We start from the raw sequence: 17545 nt of genomic DNA on the forward strand, positions 1-17545 counted from the left end.
ACTTCTATAAATAATAGAGGTAATTTGGCATTCAAAATCATGAAACCTTTTGGTGAGCATTGAGTGAACTATTCTTTCACTTCAATCAAGCTCGAATTTTAGGCTTCAATCGAGCTTCTAAATTATTTTTTAGTTCAAGCCTTTTTGAGTTCAAGTTTCAATATTATATTTCGAGTTTGAGTTGAACTTGATAATTTTTAGCTTGTGAGTTTGAGTTGAGTTGAGCTTACTTTTAAAGTTTTTAAGTTCGAGTCGAGCTAGCAATACTCGAGTTCGACTTGGCTCGTTTAACAAACGACGTTGTTTGGTTTAATTTTTAAAAAAAAAACAAAAATCCCAGTTTTTCAGCAGGTCCGGTTCAAACGGTTCAACGGTTCAAGCCGGTTCACTAATAGCGATTCAATCGGTTTAGATTGAACCAGACTAAGCAACGATTCCCGGTTGAACCGACCGATCATGTCCGATTTTCAAAACAGAGGCATCAAAAGGAATCAATACATGCGTGTGTTTTCTTAAATTTTATTAAATTATGGTTTTAGTTCTTACACTATACTTAATACGGAATTTAGTTCAATTATTTTAACTTAATTTAGTTATTATAAGAGAAAATAACCTCATTTACCAAAAATGTCTTATAATATACGATTTTAATCAACTTTTTTTGGATTTGCCAAAATGACCAACTAAATCGCAATGCGATCGATAATTCGCAACGCGATCTCCGGTATCGCAAATCAGTTTCCAGATTTGCAACGCAAACTTCGACTATTGCAATGTGAACTTTGACTATCGCAATGCGAACTTGGACTATCGCAATGCGAATATGTAAATCGCAATGCGATAGTCGACTATCGCAATGCGAACTTGGACTATCGCATTGCGATTTACATATTCGCAATGCGATAGTCCAAGTTCGCATTGCGATTTATTCCAAATTCGTTGTGATAGTCCAAAATCGCAACGACTGGTGGTATTGCATTTGTTTCTTAAGAATTTTCTCTAAAAAGATAGTATTCGCGCGGACGTGTCGAAGACTACCACGACCACGACCCGACCTGACCCGAGACGAGTCGAGACAGCGGCGGCGGCGGCGCGCGAGAGTCCCCCTTGTTCTCTATCACTCAACAAGGAAGTGAGAAAGCCAAGCCTTAAATACCATTCTCAATAGTGTTTCAAATACTATGTGGGATTGAGCATTAAAAACACTTGTTTCCAATACAATGTGATTATTCAGGAAACAATTAACAATCATGCACCTTAAAACAACTGAATCAACAACCAATTGCATTAGTATTATACGATTAAATATGTCATAATTAAAAGTCAATCTAAAATCAATCGCGATTATTGCAATTTTAAGCAAAACATTCAAAAATAATATCACTATTTAAGGCTCAATCCCACATAGTATTGGGAACAAGTGTTGGTAATGCTCAATCTCAAATAGTATTGGGAACACTATTGGGAATGATATTTAAGGCTTGGCTTTCTCACTTCCTTGTTGAGTGGTAGAGAACAAAGGGGACTCTCGCGCGCCGCCGCCGCCGCAGTCCGCCTCGTCTCGTCTCGGGTAGGGTCGGGTCGGGTCGTGGTAATACGTGTCTTCGACACGTCCGCGTGAATACTATCTTTTTAGAGAAAATTCTTAAGAAACAAATGCAATAACGTCGTTGCGATTTTGGACTATCGCAACGAACTTGGAATAAATCGCAATGTGAACTTGGACTATCGCAATGAATTTGGAATAAATTGCAACGCGAACTTCGACTATCACAACGAACTTGGAATAAATTGCAACGCAAACTTGGACTAACGCAACGAATTTGGAATAAATCGCAACGCGAACTTCGACTATTGCAACGAACTTGGAATAAATCGCAACGCGAAATTGGACTATCGCAATGCGAATATGTAAATCGCAATGCGATAGTCGAAGTTCGCGTTGCGAATCTGGAAACTGATTTGCGATACCGGAGATCGCGTTGCGAATTATCGATCGCATTGCGATTTAGTTGGTCATTTTGGCAAATCCAAAAAAATTGATTAAAATCGTATATTATAAGACATTTTTGGTCACTGAAATTATTTTCTCTTATTATAATTGCATGAAAATGTAATAACTACCATAACAATTACACTAACGTGTAATTATAAAGAATTAACATTGGATATGTTTGATTTAACATAAAAATCAATATGCGGGGTGATCCAGCCGTCCCGTAATGGGCTAAAAGAGAGCAGGAAATGGACAAAAACTGAAGGGATGGGTGAAAATGAACATCCCCTTACTCTTGTCCAATGACCAAAAGTTTCAATGGATGGTTTCTAATCTCTGTTAACAGCTCATATTACTGTCATTGTTAATTCGGTATTTGATCAGTAGTCCACGACGGTCCAATGCTGTAATCATTATCTTATACTTTTCAACATCTACAAAATTGTCACCACATATTGCTTAGCCCACTCATCTGTTACATTATGGATTAAAAAAATTCACGACGCACGTGGTCCTCACCAGTCACCACCTATACGTTTTCAACTACTCAGCTATGCTCTCGTAAGCTACGCGAATGTCTTCTCTAAACAAATAGGAAAACCAACAAAAATGTTGTAGGCTGTTTAGTTTTCCAATATAGAGACTAATTTTTTTTATTTCTCTCATAAAATCAAGAATATTCAAGAACGTGTCTGCTACTTGTTAAGGGACTAATGATAAGGGAAGTATTTGGCTTGGTTCGTTCATTTTTTAATAAAAGATTAATTTAATTATACTTTACAATTTTTTAAAATTAAAACACAAACCAAATAGTATAGAAATAATGGTTTTCAGTTCAATTTGGTTTTACAATTTCTGACAGTAAATATATAAATTTAAACTCAAATCCAAATAAAGTAAATTTAAAATTTAAACTAGATGTAAATATAAGTTCAATATATAAAAAATATTTTAATTTTAATATTTTATTATTTAAATTTATCTTATAATAAATTCAAATGAAACTAAAATTGATGTATAAATTTATCCTTTTACAAAATTATGAAACTAAGATGGGTGTTTTTCTGGCAACCGACAGAAAGAGTTGCATATTTTTTTTGTTTTGAATGTTCAAAATAATGAAATTATTCATTTTTTGTGTTTAGACAAAAATACGTTGGCATAATTTACTGTTTAAATTCACATAAGTGTTGACTGATGTGGGCTTACCTTTACCGACCAAACAGCAGCCTGCAGCATTTTCCTCATTAACTCAAATCAAAACTCAAAGCCAAATATCTACAACAAATTCGAATCTCACTCTGAAACCTGTTTTTCCCACTCTCTTCTCTCTCACCTTCCAATTTTCTTTCCATCCAAACATGTCCCTCCTCCTCCTCTTTCTGCTCTCCATCCTCCCTTTCTCCTTATCTTCGCCAACTGAGCGTGAACTTCTCCTCCAGATCAAAGCCTCATTGGACCCAGACAGTCGCTTCTTGTCATCCTGGACGCCTTATTCCGACCCATGTAGCGCCGCTTCATTCGACGGGGTCGCATGCAACGGAGAGGGCCGAGTGGTCAACATTTCGCTGCAAGGAAAGGTCTCTCCGGTCAAATACCGGCGGCTCTGGGTGGACTCAAGAGCTTGACCGGTTTGTACCTGCATTTCAACACGTTGAGTGGGGAGATACCCAAGGAGATTGCTACTCTCACTCAACTCACTGATTTGTATCTCAATGTCAATAACTTGTCCGGCGAGATTCCTCCACATGTTGGCAACATGACTAATCTTCAAGGTACTTAAAAAATAACTTTCTATTTTTTATATATTCTTACGCTTTGGAGGTTTATGTGTCACAAAAAAAAGTTGAAGTCTTTGTTAACTTTGCGTTATGTTAATTTTTTGTTTTCTAATAGCCGAAAAAGTTACATTTATAAAGTTATAATCTTTGATTCATGCTTTTCTTCTTTTTGGTGTTTCAAAAGTGCAGTAAACATCTTTAGATCTGTTTCCTTATGCAGATATGAGTTTGTTTGTAGGTTCCATATATATTATAAAGTATTTGATAGAAAATTTTCATGATATTAACATTAACCAACCGTGAAACAATTCTGGGTTCCTCTGGTTGCAGTTTTTCAGCTGTGTTACAATAGGTTGAGTGGGGGTTTACCAACACAGTTAGGATCTTTACACAAGCTTACTGTCCTTGCATTGCAATATAATGGACTAACTGGTGCAATCCCTGCAAGTTTGGGAGATTTGGAGATGTTAACAAGGCTGGACTTGAGCTTTAATAATCTTTTCGGTTCGGTTCCGGTGAAGTTAGCCAATGCTCCTATGTTGAAAGTGTTAGACATCCACAATAACACCTTATCTGGCAATGTCCCACCAGGTACTCTCACTATTTGATGTTGTACACTCATCCTTAAACTTGTTCTCCTGTTTTCATGTGTTTAATCAGTATCTTTGTGGATGAAATGCAGCTTTGAAGAGACTGAATGCTGGGTTCCGATATGAAAACAATCTGGGCCTGTGTGGTGTTGGGTTCCCTAGCCTGAAAGGTTGTGCAGAATCAAGTAAGATATATGGAAATAGTCCCGAACCGTTCAAACCCACTGGCCTTAACGGGAAGAATATACCGGAGTCTGCTGATTTACAACCTGATTGCAGCAAAACTAACTGTTCAAGGCCATCTGAAAGTACGAAAATCGGTGTAGTCTCTGGCATTGTTGGTGTTTTTCTTGTGCTGACAGTTGCCGCACTTTTCACTTACGCTTGGTACCGTCGGAGAAAACAGAGAATCGGGAGTGCTTTTGATGCATCAGATAGTCGGCTTAGCACAGACCAGGTCAAGGAGGTGAACAGAAGAAGTGCCTCGCCCCTAATTAGTTTAGAGTATTCTAGTGGCTGGGACCCCTTAGACAATGGTAGGACTGGGAATGGGTTTTCCCAGGAAGTTTTCGAGAGCTTTGTGTTCAATTTAGAGGAAGTAGAGCGTGCGACTCAGTGTTTCTCAGAGGCAAATTTGCTGGGGAAGAGTAATTTCTCAGCCATATATAAGGGTTCCTTGAGAGATAGTTCTGCAGTTGTAGTAAAATGCATAGCCAAAACAAGTTGCAAGTCTGATGAATCTGAGTTTCTACAAGGTCTTAAGATATTGACTTCGTTGAAACACGAAAATCTAGTGAGATTTAGAGGCTTTTGTTGTTCAAAGGGCAGAGGGGAGTGCTTTCTCGTCTATGATTATGTCCACAGTGGAAATCTGTTGCAGTATCTTGATGTAAAGCAGGGCTGTGGAAAGGTTATCGAATGGTCGACAAGGATTTCGATCATTTATGGCGTCGCTAAAGGTCAGTTATCTTAAACATTTGATATTTTTTATGTGATATTCAATTTAAGTGAACTTGATAATGGGGGGATAATGAATTTTTATTCTGAGTCTGGGATTCTGATGTTCTTAAACAGGTATCAGGTATCTGCATGAAAGCAAAGGAAGCAAACTCGCTCTCGTTCACCAGAATATTTCTGCAGAGACGGTACTTATAGACAACCAATCTAATCCCTTACTCTCGGATTCTGGTCTGCACAAACTCCTCGCAGATGACATTGTCTTCTCCACTCTCAAGGCCAGTGCTGCAATGGGATACCTTGCTCCGGAGTACACTACAACAGGCCGTTTCACCGAAAAGAGTGATGTTTATGCATTTGGTATGATTGTATTTCAGATACTTAGCGGAAAGCAAAAAATCACCCAACTGATCCGGCATGCTGCCGAGACATGCAGAGTCGAAGATCTCATTGACATGAATCTTGACGGAAAGTACTCAGATTCCGAGGCAACAAAACTCGGCAGGATCGCATTGCTTTGCACCCACGAATCTCCTTACCACAGGCCATCCATAGACAATGTGATACAAGAATTAGGTGGATTAATGAGCAGTTCATGAAAATTCTCAAGGGTTATTGCCTCGATTCGGCTATTACTAACCTCTGGTTAATGCCATAACTGAAGCTGCACTTTCATAAATCTAGACTGACAGCAATGTGCTTTACTAAGGACTTGAACTCTCTAAATGTATCAAAGTTTTTTCATGTATTGCATCATTTCGGTTGTAATTGGATGTCAAAAGAATTAGTTAAAATGCAACAATGCTGACTTTTTTTTAGTGGTTTTCTCAGTTCTTTGCTTCTATAGTTAGAGGTGAGAAAAAGCTTACAAATAGGTTAAAGGATGTAGAATTTAAGGGATAAGACAGTTCTGGGGGCTGCTTTCTTTTTTTCGGTATGCACAATTTGGCAAGTAAGACAAATGGTGGAATATTTTTCAATTTTACTCTCATTCCCCAGCACGTGAAATCGTGGAAAATGACCCAAAGAGGACAATGAGAGGCAGCAGAAATGGCCAACTAGCTTAAGGACAGGTAATGAGTCGAAAGAATGATAACAAAGCCACCCCCACTACATAATGTTAAGACTCATGCTGTTTTCTGCAAATTACGGCAGGCCCTTTGCACAGTCGTATTGTGATTGGACAATCATAAAATGGTGATGAGAAATTACAGCTGGAAACCCTTCCCGGACCAGGGATTGATCTCCATGGGTATATTGAAATCAGATTTACCCAAGCCATCAACTTACTAATTCTAACCCACCAAGCCCATTTGAATTTTGTAAATATTGTAATTAGAGGGTGGGCGAAACTCTACTAAATTGTTTTTTGAATTTTTTGACTCGATTTGATGTTAAAAAATTTAACTAGACTTGTAATTTTATAAACTCGACTTGAATAAAATTTCAAATTTAAGTCGAGTTATAAAATTGAACTCTAGTATTTCAAAAAATTTTAGTAATTAACATAATGATTATATAAAACCGTTTAAATTTAAATCAAATAGTATCATAACATTATAAATATTTACAATTAAATTTAAAACGAAGCTCAAACAACTCGATTTGACTTAAAAAAATTTAAATAAAATTTAAGCTATAAAATAATACTCATCAAAATGAATAACTCAAAATATTTTTTACTCCATAAAATAACCAGCCTAACATGAAATTATACCTTGAAAATAGCCATCCTAACTCGTTACATTGGCATGTATTTTTATCTCGATAGTTTTATTTTTTAAAATCCACGTAAGTATTTTAATAAGAATAGCCAACAGTATTAACCAAATGATATCAAAAGTTAAATATATAAAATTAAAGTGTAAGAACTAAAATGTAAAATTAAGTATAATAAAACACTAAAACTGTGGTTTGACAAAAAAAAATGGCAGTACGGTACTGAATAATTTGAAGGTGATCTACATTATACATTTATTATTCTAAAAAGGTTTGAGAGCATGGTGTAAAATTTGTGACAAATAGAATTTGTCTTTTTCTGTGTTTTATTGTCTTTCCAAAATTTTGTCTTAACTAATTAGGATCGACCTATGTCGTATATCTGGTTTTAATAAATGAGATTTTCAGCAGAAATTTTCTACATCCACAATGACTTAAACTCTAGGTCTTTTTCAAGTGATATCAAATTGTTTATCACTTGAACCAACCACTGGTGGTAATAGAACTCGATTTTTTAATCACACTGATTATCACTTTTTAAAATCAGACTCCCGTTGGTAATAAATTAATTTGAATATTTCATTTTTAAAATAAAATTATAATTTATTCTAAATATAAACTTGTGAATAATAAAATTAACTTGATATTTTCAACCGTAAGTGAAGAGTAATTATCCACTTATTTTATTCAACACTTTTCTTTTAAACTTTTTTTTATTGTTACCATTAAAAAATTGAAAGCTGATCATTTAAATCTTAATAAAATGGAAGAATGAAAGTAATTTTTTTAAAATAATATATTAAACACACCCTAAGCTTGAAATGTCTGCTTCAGTTTCCAAGCATATGATACCATCTGGTAAACCAACCTTTGTATTATTTAAAATTACATAAATATATATGCTTCGTCAACAATCAACATGATACGTTAGTCAGCCCAAAACGGGTTTTATTAAATTTGATGAAGAAAAATGGAGTTATACCGCAAGTACTGACCTAGGAACGTCCTTGTCATGACATATTGTATCAATCTATAATACCGCCAACTTGTCCCCTACAAAAGTATAGTATATCAATTTGTGTACAATAATAATTATGATGATCATGCTTAGATTCGTTTTTTAGATTTAGAAGCTTATAGTTATAATATCCTACTCGTCAATCAATAAAATAATTTAAATAAAATGTTGATATATTTAATTATTTTAATAGTACGGGGTGATTATAAAATAATATATATTTAAAATATTTAATTTATTATTATCAACACATATATATTTACCAACGTAATTACTCGAATATGAATCTATAAAAATATTCTCTCTTTTTTTTATAATTGAGATCATGCAATAGATTTTGTTTAAGGCTTTTTACATGCATGTGTTTGTGTAGTACATAGATTTCAGCCGATTAAGTTGTACTATAAGAGCTCTTATGACTCGTATCTATAAATGATAATATCAACCTTCAACATACACTATTTTAATGGTAACAATGATTAAACACGAGTAAAAGCATATATCCGGTTGGTTCAATTTTTATATATAAATATTTATTAAATCGTTAAAAATATAATAAATAAAATTAGTTTTATTCTTAAAATTGAAATAAAAAATCAAAATAACTTAAAAAAATTACTATTATTGTTATTATTAAAATCATTACGATTTATTAATAAATTTTAAAAAAAATTATCATTGTTAAATTAAACATTTATAAATAATTTAGATTGAATTATTTCATAATTGATGCTTTATTTTTTTAATAAAATTAAAAATTTTATTTAGATTTTTCCCGAAATTAGATTATTTACCACAAATATGCAATGGCTGCTGATCCTTCTGTTATAGGTACTTTCCAGAAAGATAAACAATTATCCCTTAATTATTAAGGTCACTTGATTCGTACTCTTGATGGATTTGAACTTTTAATTTTAAAGAATTTCCCGGATCTCAAAATTTAATCTGAGTAATATTTAAATTTGGATCTCTAAATCAATTGAGAAGCTAGGATATATATATATATATATATACAAAAAAAAAGTATACACAGTTGAAGTTTCTGTGCGTACCTATACAATGGACAAAGGGTTGCAGGAAGAGGAAGACTTCAATTAATAGGGAGTTTTTTTCTCTCTTTAAAAATGTTTGAACCAGTGGAGGATGCATTAAGCCCCCATAGGGGCCAAATGCATCTCATTATTTTGGAAAAGTAGTTTAATTTAGCTTAATGTGTTAAGGGAAAAAAATATAATTTTTGCATACTCATTATTTTTAAGAAAAGAAAATTAAAATTTTGAACCTCATTTTTAAATTTCTGGATCCGTCACTGGTTTGAACCACTGTGAGCAATAAATATGATTATAGTTTTGCTGGGCAAAGCATATTCCAGCTCATTTACTTAATTAAAATCCTTATCTCTGTCTCCTAAATTAATATTGTTCATTACCATACTAATAAACATTTCTGTCGAAACCGACCAATAAAAACAATTGTAACTTGCTTTTAATTACACAAAAACTTTGTTATACTTATTTTATGGGTGGTTTTCTTTGAAAACAAACCTAAACAATACTTGTTGACTGAATCCCGAATTAGTTAATATTAATATTGTCGTAATATATGGAAAAATAAATTTTTTTAAAAAATATAACAATTAACAGTAATGCTGTATAAGAGTTGACAAAATTAGATTAGATAAGTACGAACTCGCACTGATTGTACAAGGTCCACCCTCGTCTGCTTGAAAAGAACATTTCTTTTTTTTTGTTTTTGTTAAGCAAGAAGAAAATTAAGATGATTAGTAATATATATTTGCATAACTATCAATGTTATTTTGTTTAAAATTCTGATGTCAATAACATCTATAATTAATCACTAGTAATCTTTCTGACGAAAAGTTAATACTTTTTTTTAAGTGTCGGAAAGATTGGTACGGGTGCTTATCGGTTATCATCTCAAAGCTTAAACACCTTTTAAAAATATCTCTGTTTCTTTTTTGCAAAGGCAATGTCAACGTTCGCCTTTCTTCTCAACGCTGCAACCATTTAAAACCCAACCTAATAGCTCCACCTCGATCAAAAATAAAATTGAAGAGGAAATTCAAGCCATAATGATCCAGATGGTTTGGTCTCAAGAAATAGCTTCAAAAGCTTATGTAGATACTGTTAAAGCACTGGTAGTGGCAACCTTTCGTTTTTTCATACCCTTTTCTACTTATACTTCTAATTCTTTTTTGTTTTGACAGCGATTTCGTTTTCTGAGTTTGCAGTGTCCAAAAAGTTTCAAAGAACCGGGGGTGTCGGAGTTCCTATCAGCCATGGCCGCCGGCTGGAACTCGAAGCTGATCGTGGATTCATGGTCATACGGTGGTCCCATAGCAACCAGCGTCGGCCTTGCCGTAGCAGCCCTTCACACGTGCGGAAGACACGTCTGCGTAGTCCCGGATGAGCGGTCGAGATTGGGCTACGTCGAGGCCATGAAGGAAGCCTGGACGATGTCTTCATCGACTGCGGTGATCGTCGGAGAAGCGAAGGGAGTGATGGAAGGGCTCCACGGCGTTGATTTCCTGGTTGTAGACTTAAATCGGAAGGATTTCGGTAGGGTTTTGAGGTACGCTAAATTGAGTCACAAAGGTGCAGTTTTGGCATGCAGGAGCAGGAGCGCACGTCATGGGGGAATTTCTGGGTTTAGATGGCATGGATTGCTTGAGAAAGGAACACGTATCGTGAGATCTGTATTCTTGCCGGTTGGGCAGGGATTACATATTGCTCATGTAGGGGCTAGCAGTGGGGCCGTGGGATCCAAGAAGAGTCCTAGCCGTTGGATTGAACTCATCGATCAACAATCAGGAGAGAAACATGTTTTTCGAGGCTAGAAAAAAGATCGGACGGCAATCCTTTGTAAATAGCTATGAATATCACGATGTATTTTTGTATGAATTTAAATCAACTCGGCTTTCTTTTGGTGTATACTATTCTTATAATTTTTATTCATATTGATAAGATACATAACTTTAGGCGATAAATTTAATAATATGTTAAGTTATAAAAAAGAATAATGATAGAATTATTTTTAAAAAATGATGATAAATTTAATAAATTTGTTTTGATGGTGTTAAAATAAAAATATATATAAAGAATTTTCATCATTTTATTCCTCAACTTCAACAGTTTACGGTAAAGTCACTAAACTATATATACACATGCATTCTAATAGCTCTAAAACATAACTAGTTAGAAATATAACAATAAAATTAACTTCTAATTTCTAACACTTCTCTTGGAGGGTGAAAAAAATATCCTTGACCCCTAACTTGGATATTAAATAATCATTCTGATATGAACTCAAAGTTTTTGTGAAAATATCTACTAGTTGTTCTGCGATAGGTATGAACTTTGTAAAGATAAAACATTCTTTAATCTTTTCTCTAATAAAATAACAGTCGACTTTTATGTATTTTGTTCTCTCATGGTAAACTGGGTTAGTTGCTATTTGGAGAGCAACTTTACTGTCATAGTGTAACATAATTGGTTGTTTTCTATCAATACCAAGATCCAATAACAATTCATTAAGCCATACTAATTCTGCTAAAGCTACAGCCATTCTCCTATATTCTGCTGCTGTAGAAGACCTTGCCACAATATGTTGTTTCTTTGATTTTCATGAAATTAACGAATTGCTAAGCTTGACATAAAAGCCTGAAACTAACCTATGTCCAATCCGAATCACAATAAGCAACTAATTCACAGTTGTTCTTGACATCAAACAATATACCTTTTCCAGGATTTTCTTGATATACTTTACAACTGCATAAATTGGTTTAGGTGATGCACATCAAATGTTATGTCAAGTCTTATGAGTGTGAGGTAGATGAGCCTACTAATAAGCTCTTTAGGGATAAGATCATGTTACATAATGTAAAACTCTTTTAGTTTTACACAGATTTAAGATCGTTGGATGAGTGAAAATAGATTGTTAAGATTAATAGTAGGAAATGAGAAGATATTCATAGGAAAAAACAATGAGTCAATCTCAGCCATCTATTTTCACTCATCCAGTAGTCCTAAATCTATGTAAAACTAAGTGAAAATAGATGGTTGATATTGACTCTTTACTTTTTTCAGTGAAAATCTTATCATTTCCTACTGTTAATCTCAACAATCTATTTTCACTCATGCAACGATCCTAAATTTGTGTAAAACTAAATAGTTTTACATGTATATGGGTTAGGATTCACTTACACAATGTAAAACTACACACATTTACTTATTTAGGACTATTGGATGAGTGAAAATAGATGGTTGAAATTAACTCATTTTTTTCCAGTGAGTATCTTCTCATTTTCTACTATTAATCTTAGCCATCTATTTTTACTCATCTAACGATCTTAAATCTATATCAAACTAAAATTTTACATTGTGTAACATGATCTTATCCCTATATATATATATATATATATATATATATATATATATATTTGCTCATACACTCCATGGACAAAGTGAAAGATAAGATTAAGGTATATTTGGGCTTTAGCCGGTGTAACCCAACTATGGAGGGATACTAACCCTACGCCCCAATTTACTATGGAGAAAGGAAACGTGTCAAATTATAGACCTTCTAAATTATATCTAATACTTTATCATTACTTTTATCCTTCTTTAGTAAAATCTGTTAACTATTTCGGTTAAACCCCCTTACTCATCAATCATCATGCTAACATTGATCTTTTATCTTGATAGCTTTTGTCCCTTTAGTTAACGGTATTAATTTTTTGACTAATAAATAACATTTTAAAAATAGAGAGAAAACAATGACCAAATAGTTTCAATGGATTAAAAGTTACATAAATATAACTCATCAAACAGTCTTTGTAATTAACGTAAGTGTTATTCTTCTTTGAGGTCTTGAATTCAAACAAATGTATCCAAAGAGCGTGCGTACCTTATAAATGATTAATAAATATTATAAACAAATATTATTTTTGTAATCACCTCATCCTACTAATAATAAAACTATGTAAACGAACAAGAGACAACTTTCAACTTATATTAGAATAAGACAGAAATTATGTTTGGATTTTATACGATTTCCCTCTGAAAACGATTAGATATTCTAATACATCATGCTCAAAAGTCTGGACTCATTTAGTATTGGGAAACTGCAGTTGAATTACTCTTTTCTCTTTACACAATGAAAACGTAGATATTCTCGTAAGGATTTCAACTACCCTTTTTTAGCATTTAGCAGTTGGGTATTGGTAGGCAAAACATTTATTCTTGAATCACTCTATTTCGTAGGGTGGGTGGTATCAACCAGATTATAACCTTTGGCATTTTCTGGGCTTCACATTAAGATTTTACCCAATATGTATATAGAAAATTGCTCCCTCTTAATTAAGAATTTAGGACTTAAAATAAATAACGGTTTAATTCATAGATTAGGTCTTAAAATAATCTCTTTTATTAAAAAAGTAAAATGACAGGATCAAATAATATGAAATTTCGAAGTATGTAAAAGTTTCCACACTCAGTATAATAAAAATGAAATTAGTTCAATTCATTGAATAATTTTAGTGATAAAAGGGAGTAGTGTTCTCTTTAGAAGTTATAAATTCGAACAGTTATGTCTGTAGTCTATATGTAAGTTGTCAATAGTCAAATTTGATATCAATAATAAAAAAATATTTTAGGTAATATTATCATTATTTAATTTATTGTTGATTAATCTGAATTGAATTTTATAAAAGTTTATTAGGAACGATCCTCTTATTCTTCTAATTTTATCTATTCATTCATGACGTCATACTTTGAACTTTTGATATTTGATTAAGAGATGTATGCTTTATTTCACTAGAATAACTGACAGTTAGTGAAAAATTTAATGTATTTAATTATGTATTTTAATTATAATTTAATGTTTACTTCAAATAAATATTACTTTTGAAAAATCCAAAGAAATATGCATTAATAATATTATGTTTTTTCTTCTAATTTGATTATTAATCATTAAAAAATTAGTAGCGATGTCGACATAGATTTTAACGTCATTTTCTCTTTTTTCATCAATAATTTATGTGTTATTTTTAAAAATTAGCTTTAGTTAAGTTAATAAAGTGATAAGACACATATCATTGTTTTATTGGTCGAATAAATTTGAAAAAAAATGTGCTACCTGCATTAAGAAAATTAAAATTCAAATTCAAACGCTAAACTTATATTTAAGTTAAACCATGATACCATCTCAAAATTATATCAAAATACTATTGGGATGGATTGAACTTGACTCCTGAAAAAAAATAATATTTAACCACAAGTCGTATAATTTTTATATTTCTAACCAAACTAATACTTAGTTTAATCATGGATGTTAATAAGGAGAGAGAAAAAGATGTAAAAAAATTACATTGACATTGAAGTTAACTTTGAATAGTCGGTGATCAAAATAAAAAAAATATAATGTTAATTATAATTTTATAAAAAATCAATGAAAAAAATAAAATTTAGTAATAATTTGATGATTAATATTATAATTAACCCTTATTATTTTAAAAAATAAATTAAATATCTAACCCCGCCTCCTTACATAACAAAGAAAGTAATGTAATTTTCTCCGATAATATATATTATAAATATTAAATTAAATTAAATTAAATTAAACTATCCAATTTTCATCTACATCATAAAAGTTTTAATTTAATTATATTATATTAGTTAACTTTTATTATTAATAAAATAAGTCACTTGTATTAATATTGTTAAATAATTCCAATAAGCATGAACCAAACGATCTCGGTGGTAAAAGAATTGTTAACATTCCTTGAAGTCCCAGGTTCAAGTATTAGGAATGTCAGGGGTGTAAACGTTTAATATCAAATGGTTAAAGTCATCTTTGAACAAATATTACCATGTACTTATGTCATATTAATAATAATAATAAAAAATACGTTGATATTTTTAATTGATTTTTTTATAAATTTAAAAAATAATAATAGTTATTAAATTATAAATTAAATATTATTTAATAATCATATGTTAAACATATATTAAATATAAGTGTTAATTTAAGTTTTTTTCGTAAGAATTATTTAACACTGTTATTATAAGTGATTTAGTTTATTAATAATAAAAATGAAATAATATAATTAAATTAAATTAAAGATGGTCTAAATGAATGTTAAAATTAAATTTAGTAATTTACAATGTAAATTACCCTAATTTTCTCCATATAAGAGCTCTTCGCTAAATTGTCAATTTTCAACGCATAAACCAAACCCAAAGTTTTTTTGATATCAACAGAACTTCTATTGCCAAATTCTGTAAACTCAAACCCTTTAACAACTTTAGGCTTCCTGGAGAGAGCTGCCGTCGCCTACAGCGACTCTCCTTCCGTCGTTTACAATAATGTTTCCTACACATGGTCGCAAACCCACCGTCGATGTCTCCGGATGGCGTCGTCTTTGACATCCCTCGGCGTACAACGAGGTCAAGTGGTTTCAGTTGTCGCCCCCAATGTCCCTTCCATGTACGAGCTCCAGTTTGCTGTCCTCATGTCCGGAGCTGTCTTTAATAACATCAATACTCGCCTTGATGCCAACATTTTGTCGACACTCTTACAACACAGTGAATCCAAGCTTGTTTTTGTGGATCACCAGTCTAGTTCGCTTATTCTTGAGGCAATCTCGTTGTTTCCGAGGAACACAAAGCCCCCACAACTGGTCCTCATTGACGATGAGATGGAGTCATCAGGAAGCAAAAGCCTATCGTCAACCGTTGATTTTCTTGATCATTACGAGGGGATATTGGAAGATGGTGATCCAAAATTCAAGTGGGTAAGGCCTAAGAGTGAGTGGGATCCAATGGTGTTAAACTACACATCAGGCACAACATCTTGTCCCAAAGGTGTGAGCTTAAGCCATAGGGCTACTTTCATAATCACCATGAATGCTTTGGTTGATTGGTCGGTTCCAAATCAACCTGTTTACTTATGGACTTTACCCATTTTCCATGCTAATGGGTGGAGTTTCCCTTGGGGAATGGCCGCCGTAGGAGGGACCAATTTTTGCCTCCGAAAAGTTGACCCTCCATTGATTTACCATTTGATTAGAAAACATAAGGTGACTCATATGTGTGGTGCACCTGTAGTTCTCAACATGCTATCAAATTCACGAGACTTTGAGCCATTGGACCACCCTGTCCAAATTCTAACTGCTGGTTCACCCCCACCAGCACCAGTCCTATCCAGAACCGAGTCAATGGGCTTTGAGGTGAGTCATGGTTACGGGTTAACCGAAACAGGAGGAATCGTTGTCTCATGTGTGTGGAAAAAGGAGTGGAACAAACTTCCATCAACAGAAAGAGCCAGGCTAAAGTCAAGACAAGGAGTTAACACCGTCGCTTTAGCAGAAGCCGATGTTTTGGATCCCAAGACGGGGGAAAGTGTGAAATATGATGGGACAACAGTTGGCGAGGTTGCTTTACGAGGTGGGTCTGTCATGTTAGGGCATCTCAAAGACACTGAAGGGACGTCCAAATGCATGCGTGAAAATAGGTGGTTTTACACCGGAGACGTCGGTGTAATTCACCCAGATGGTTATTTGGAAATCAAGGATCGATCCAAGGATATAATTATAAGCGGTGGGGAAAATATAAGCAGCCCCGAAATTGGGTCGGTGTTGTATTCACATCCTGCGGTTAATGAGGCAGCGGTGGTGGCTAAGCCTAATAAGTTTTGGGGTGAAACGCCGTGTGCGTTTGTTAGTTTGAAGAAGGATGGTGAGTTGACTCGGATACCGAGTGAGACGGAGATTATACTGTATTGTAGGGATAAGTTGCCGCATTATATGGTGCCCAAGACGGTGGTGTTCCAAAATGAGCTCCCCAAGACATCTACGGGGAACGTACAAAAATTCATTCTCAGGGAAATTGCTAAGGCTATGAGTTGAATTGACTCGGTTTGGTGTTGTGATGAATTTATTTTACGTGTAGTGTCAACCTTTTGTTCAATAATTGGTGCACGGTGGTTAAAAGTCTTAAATAATAATATAGATTGGTATAGAAAGAAATACTATATCTGATATATTAATCAATTGGAAACAAGTTGAGGCTTGTACTACAAAGTTTTCTTAAGATAAATTTTCGACGACTCCTATGACGTTTGAGATCGTTAGTCGTCTAGCTCATAAGATACAACAACTAGATGATTAGATATAGTTGCACATTTGCAGAGTTCACGAACTCATTGCCTTCAACTATCACCGAAAACTAGAAAATAAAAAATATTTTTTTTTGAATTGTGTTTAACGTAGTAGGTTTACACGATATTTATAGAGTTTTACATCAGAGAATAATTGAAAATAATATATTCTAAAAATTAAGGTCATTAATGAGTATTCAAATAAATTCAGAAGGAAGCCATTAATATTGTATTTAATCGAATATATATTTGTGAACTGCAAGATATACTATATTAATATTCAAATTTAAGGAAATCATAGTATATC

The 17545-nt window shown here is 33.3% G+C and overlaps 2 protein-coding genes and 1 pseudogene across 2 annotated transcripts; all 3 read left to right on the forward strand.

Moving 5' to 3' along the window:
- The first annotated feature begins 3243 nt into the window (after positions 1-3243).
- LOC120153439 lies at positions 3244-6066 on the forward strand (annotated as a pseudogene).
- A 3945-nt stretch (positions 6067-10011) lies between these two features.
- LOC120153442 lies at positions 10012-14942 on the forward strand. Its single transcript, XM_039165398.1, has 3 exons — positions 10012-10219; positions 10313-10960; positions 14908-14942. The coding sequence occupies exons 1-2, from the start codon at positions 10154-10156 to the stop codon at positions 10916-10918; spliced, it is 672 nt and encodes a 223-aa protein (XP_039021329.1). The 5' UTR covers positions 10012-10153; the 3' UTR covers positions 10919-10960; positions 14908-14942.
- Positions 14820-16996, forward strand: LOC120153517 (probable acyl-activating enzyme 9). Its single transcript, XM_039165455.1, has 2 exons — positions 14820-14880; positions 15342-16996. The coding sequence occupies exons 1-2, from the start codon at positions 14820-14822 to the stop codon at positions 16985-16987; spliced, it is 1707 nt and encodes a 568-aa protein (XP_039021386.1). The 3' UTR covers positions 16988-16996.
- The last annotated feature ends 549 nt before the right edge of the window (positions 16997-17545 follow it).

Source organism: Hibiscus syriacus, unplaced genomic scaffold (assembly GCF_006381635.1).
Source record: "Hibiscus syriacus cultivar Baekdansim isolate YM2019G1 unplaced genomic scaffold, ASM638163v2 tig00111100_pilon, whole genome shotgun sequence".
Classification (NCBI taxonomy): Eukaryota; Viridiplantae; Streptophyta; class Magnoliopsida; order Malvales; family Malvaceae; genus Hibiscus; species Hibiscus syriacus.

Excerpts from the sequence above, each read along its gene's own strand:
- LOC120153442 (XM_039165398.1), top strand. The coding sequence starts at position 10,154 with ATGATCCAGATGGTTTGGTCTCAAGAAATAGCTTCAAAAGCTTATGTA. Across the intron at positions 10,220-10,312 it reads TAGATACTGTTAAAGCACTG|TGTCCAAAAAGTTTCAAAGA; the intron begins GTAGTGGCAACC and ends CTGAGTTTGCAG.
- LOC120153517 (XM_039165455.1), top strand. The coding sequence starts at position 14,820 with ATGAACCAAACGATCTCGGTGGTAAAAGAATTGTTAACATTCCTTGAA. Across the intron at positions 14,881-15,341 it reads CCTTGAAGTCCCAGGTTCAA|AACTTCTATTGCCAAATTCT; the intron begins GTATTAGGAATG and ends TGATATCAACAG.